The following is a 5,000-nucleotide window of genomic DNA, read 5'->3' as shown; positions in this document are numbered from 1 at the left end:
ATGATGATAATGGTAATGGTATTGGTGATGATGATGGTGACGATCGTAATGATGGTGGTGGTGACGACGGTGATGATGGTGATGATGATATTGGTGATGACTATGATGGTGACGATCGTGATGACGATGGTGATGACGATGTTGATGGCGATAATTATAACGATAATGTGGACAATTATATGATTATGATGGTTTTGTCGATGATGTGATGATAATAGTGATGATTATGATGCATATGAGGATGAGGATGAAGATGAAGATAAAGTTTATCATGTAATGGTGATGATAATGGCGAGGATGATATTATTACAAAAAAGATGATGATAATAGTGATGGTTATAGATAAGATAAATGTAATGATGATGACTGTAGAATATCAGTAATATTTCTATCACTACTATGAGGATCACAGTAATGATAATAATAGTGACAATGATTATGGTAATGATAACACGATGCTGATAATGATAATAATAGAAATGATGGTGATAATAAGGATAAGAATGATACTGATGATGATGATAATGATAATGATAATAATAATAATAACAGTAATTATAACGATAGTAATAATGATAATGATAATAACAATAATTGTAATAATAATAGTGATAATAACAACAATAGAAATGATAGCAATGATAATGATAAAATGATAATAACGATAATAGCAGTAATGATAATGATGAAAATAATAATAATAATGATAATAATAATAACAATTAAGTATGATGCGATGATATTGATAATAATAATGATAATAATAATTAGGATGATGATAAAAGTAATAATAATATGAATAATCATAAAAGTAATAATAATGATAATAATTATAATCAAAAGGATGATAGTAATGCATTTATGATAATGATAATAATAATGATAAAGATAATGATGATGATAATAATGATGGTAATAATGATAAATTAACAATGTTAATAATGAAAATGATAATAATAATGGAAAATGTAATAGTAATGATACTAATGACGATAACGATCATATTGATGATGAAAAGGATAACAATGATAATGATGATAGCATTAATGATAATGATGATAACCATTATCATCTTTATCATTTTTATTATTGTCATTGTTGTTACTATTATTGTATTTGTTATCATTATCATTATTTTCATCATTATTATCTCCACTGACAAATTTGATTAATCATATTAGTACTGCTCGTGAATAATGTTTTTGGTAGCGTGGATTAGTTAGTTAATTTGTTAGCAGGAAAACTCAAAAAGTTATGAATATATTTTTATGATTATTTCTTCTTTTTTCATACCAGAGGTGTCTTTTAGCCCAGTCTAGATGCCATTAAATTCTGGTTATCATTAGGATTATTGGGATATTTTTTTGCTAATATATATATTTTTAATAATAAATTTTGAATAAATCATTTGCATTGCGAGATGGGGAAGCGCGGACTTCACCAGTGTACTTGAGGATGAAGTGACTTCCTCGAGTACACTGGCGACGTGTTCTTGAATGTATTTTTTTAGATGTGAATATTCTTATTGGATCAGTGGCTCTTTTGCCTAGGCCGAGGTATGCGCTCTCTGGGTGCTTTTAGTTATCAATAAAATTGCTTTTAGCATCATTATCGGTTATATCAGCAGGGAATCTTCTAGATCATAATCATGAATTGTCATGATCACCATCAACACTGCCGCTATGACCATCATTATCAATTGTTCATTGTGATCATCTCCATTCTTCTTGAAATAATTTTCGCTGCCTTGCTATTTGCTATCGTCTTCCTTTTCATAATATTTTTGATGTTGCTTTTGGCGCGATGTATTTCCGTTTGCTTCGCGATTCACGCTTCTCCCTTCTCCTTCCAGCTCCTCCTCCGCGCGCGGCCGCCGACCCAGCGTCCTGCATGCCTGAGGCGCCCGCCGCTCGCTCTGCTCGCCATGGCGTGGACCGGTTCGCGCAACGCCTCCGCCGCGCCCGCGTGGGATGCCCAGACCTTCACCGCTGACGCCAACGCTTCGCAGGCCTTCACGAGCGCCTTCGAGGAGTACAGCATGATCGGCGACGTCGGGCCGAGCGCGGGCTCCGACTTCTACGACGTCGGGTCGTCCGCGGCGGGCGTGGGCAACGCTAGCGAGGGCGGCGTGGGCGCGTCCCGAGACGAGGCGCTGGTCGTGTGGGAGATCATCACGCTGGTCCTGATCTTCACGCTGACCGTGTTCGGCAACGTGGTGGTGCTGTTCATGCTGCTGGTGCGGCGCAAGAAGCTCACGCGCATGTGCTACTTCATCCTGAGCCTGTGCATGTCCGACCTCATCACGGCGTTCCTGAACGTGCTGCCGCAGCTCATCTGGGAGGTCACCTACAGGTTCCACGGCGGGGGCTTCCTGTGCAAGGCGGTCAAATTCGGCCAGCTGCTCGGGCCATACCTGAACTCGTACCTGCTGGTGATGACGGCGCTCGATCGCTACCAGGTCATCTGCTACCCGCTGTCCAACTGCTCGTGGACGCCACGCAGCTCCAAGAACATGATCTTCGTGGCGTGGGTGCTGGCGCTCGGCTCCTGCACGCCGCAGGTCTTCATCTTCAGCTACCAGGAGGTGGCCGCCGGGACGTGGGACTGCTGGGCTTCCTTCATACCGCCTTGGGGCACCAAGGCCTACGTCACGTGGTACGCGCTCTCCGTCTTCATAGTGCCTCTCTTCATCCTCATCTTCGTGTACTCCTGCATCTGCCGGACGCTGTGGGTCAACTCCAAGCTCAAGCAGATGGACGACCACACGCGGCGGAGGCGCAACACGCGGCGGCCGCGCCTCCTCGTCCACCTGCGGCCGCAGAAGTACCGCAGCGACGGCGAGGTGTCCACCTGCCTCCACGAGCCGTCGCTGCAGAGGGAGGAGCTGTCCGCCCCGGGCAGCGCCTCGGCCCACGCCAGCCCCGGCGGCGGACACAAGGCGACGCCCTCGCTGGCCAACGGCGCGGGCGGCAGCGTCACGGCGCAGAACATCCGCCTGCACCCCTGGAACCCGCGCTCGCACTCCGTCAAGAGCATCAGCCGCGCCAAGATCAAGACCGTCAAGCTGACAGTCACCGTCATCCTCTGCTACGTCAGCTGCTCGGCGCCCTTCATCTCCGTCCAGCTGTGGCATGTGTGGGACCCCAACGCGCCCTCGTCGCCCTTCTACAACGGCAAGGCACTTGGCTCCGGCCTCTCGCTCTCGTTGCCTCTCGCTGTCTCTCTCTCTTTCTCTCTCTCTCTCTTTTATTTTTTCCCTTCCCCTCCTTTCCTCCTTCCCTCAATCATTCCCTCTTTTCTTCCTTCCCTTCCTCCTGTCTGTCTCTTATTCTCCCCGTCTCCCTCCTCTACCTCTCCCTCTTTCCCTGTCTTTGTCTCTCTCTCTTTATCCCTCCCACTCCTCCCTTCCTTTCCTCCCCCACCCTCCCCCCTTTCTCTGTCTCCCTGTTAGTTTCCCCTTTCTCTCTTTTTATCTTCTGCTATTTCAAACAGTATACCACTATGACGTAAAGTAATTAGTAAACCTGGGATCCCTTACCGAATGGGCTACTCGACGATCCAGATGCATCACACACACGCACATGTATACGTATACACACGCACACACACACACTCACACACGGATATATATGTATACACACACTAACACACACACACACACACGCACACACACACACATATATATATGTATGTGTGTGTGAGTGTGTGTGTTTGTGTATGTGTATGTGTGTGTGTATATATATATATATATATATATATATATATATATATATATATACATATATATATGTATATATATATATATATATATATATATATATATATATATATATATATATATATACATATATATATGTATATATATATATATATATATATATATATATATATATATATATATATATATATATATATATATATATATATATATATATATGTCGTCCGTATCCTCTTCACACATCCTTTCATCTCCTCCTCTCCTCACCTTAACACCCTTCCATCTTCCCTATCCTGTTCATTCTCTATCTCCATTTATCTAATCCCCCCCGCCCCCAGCCCCTCTCTCTTCCTCTCGCCAGGTCTGCTTCCGTTGGCACTTGTGGCACCGCCCTCGCCCCTCTTTTGCCTGCCGCCCCTCTGCCTTTGATGGCATCTGGAGGGCTATGTAAGGGGGACACGCACACACAGATATGTACTTTATATTCATCTCTGTGTGTGGGCGTGTCTTTTCTGTCTGTGTGATGTCTTTCTTTCTTCTTCGTCGGGCTGTTTGTCATCTAGTCTATTTTTAGTCTCAGATACATTATGTAGTTGTTTTTTTCTTAACAAGAGGTAATTCATTTTTTTTTAGTACATCTTAAGTTTCTTTTGTCTGTGTGATTTCTTAATTCTTTTCCAGGGTATTTGTTATCTAGTCTATTTTTAATCTCAGATATATGATATAGTTGTTTTTTCTTCTTCTGAACAGGAGGTACATCTTAAGTTTCTTTTATGTCTGTGTGACGCCTCTCTTAATTCTTTTCCAGGTTGCTTGTCATCTAGTTTATGTTCCATCTCAGATACATGATTTTTTCTTTCGTAACAGGATGTCTCATTTTTGTTAGTACACCTTGGTTTCTTTTATGTGTGATGCCTTTCTTATTTTTTTTCCAGGGTGTTTGTTATCTAGTCTACGTTTAGTCTCAGATACATGATGTAATTTTTCCTTTCGTAACAGGATGTAACTCAGTCTTTGTTGCGTCTTAGATTCTATTGTATATTGTTACAAACTTCTAAGCCGCTCTCTTCCGCTTCCCAGTCGTGAGGACATCTTTATTATCCTCTTATAACATCTTATCTTACTTTCCTGTATTTTCTAAAGCTTTCTTGTCGTGTCCTTGATAATTCCCTTTCCTCTTGTACAACTACGAAGAAAACTTTCGTAAGGAAGGGTGTAGAAACGTTCAATATCGAACAGAAGAACCTTGTGTTACGGAAGGGTTGGTATTTTGGGTTTCGAA

General features: G+C 42.3%; 1 protein-coding gene across 1 annotated transcript in view; it reads left to right on the top strand.

The window, feature by feature from the left end:
* Nucleotides 1-5,000, top strand: part of LOC113810330 (annetocin receptor) — a 20,518-nt gene that overhangs the window by 11,224 nt on the left and 4,294 nt on the right. Inside the window, exon 2 of the mRNA XM_070140549.1 lies at nucleotides 1,853-3,173. Within this exon, the coding sequence (XP_069996650.1) occupies nucleotides 1,925-3,173 (1,249 nt within the window). The 5' untranslated portion in view covers nucleotides 1,853-1,924. The remainder of the gene's footprint in view (nucleotides 1-1,852; nucleotides 3,174-5,000) is intronic.

Source organism: Penaeus vannamei, chromosome 27, assembly GCF_042767895.1.
Source record: "Penaeus vannamei isolate JL-2024 chromosome 27, ASM4276789v1, whole genome shotgun sequence".
Taxonomy (NCBI): domain Eukaryota; kingdom Metazoa; phylum Arthropoda; class Malacostraca; order Decapoda; family Penaeidae; genus Penaeus; species Penaeus vannamei.
The sequence above is the reverse complement of the archived record's forward strand: the minus strand, read 5'-3'. Positions and strand labels throughout refer to the sequence as shown.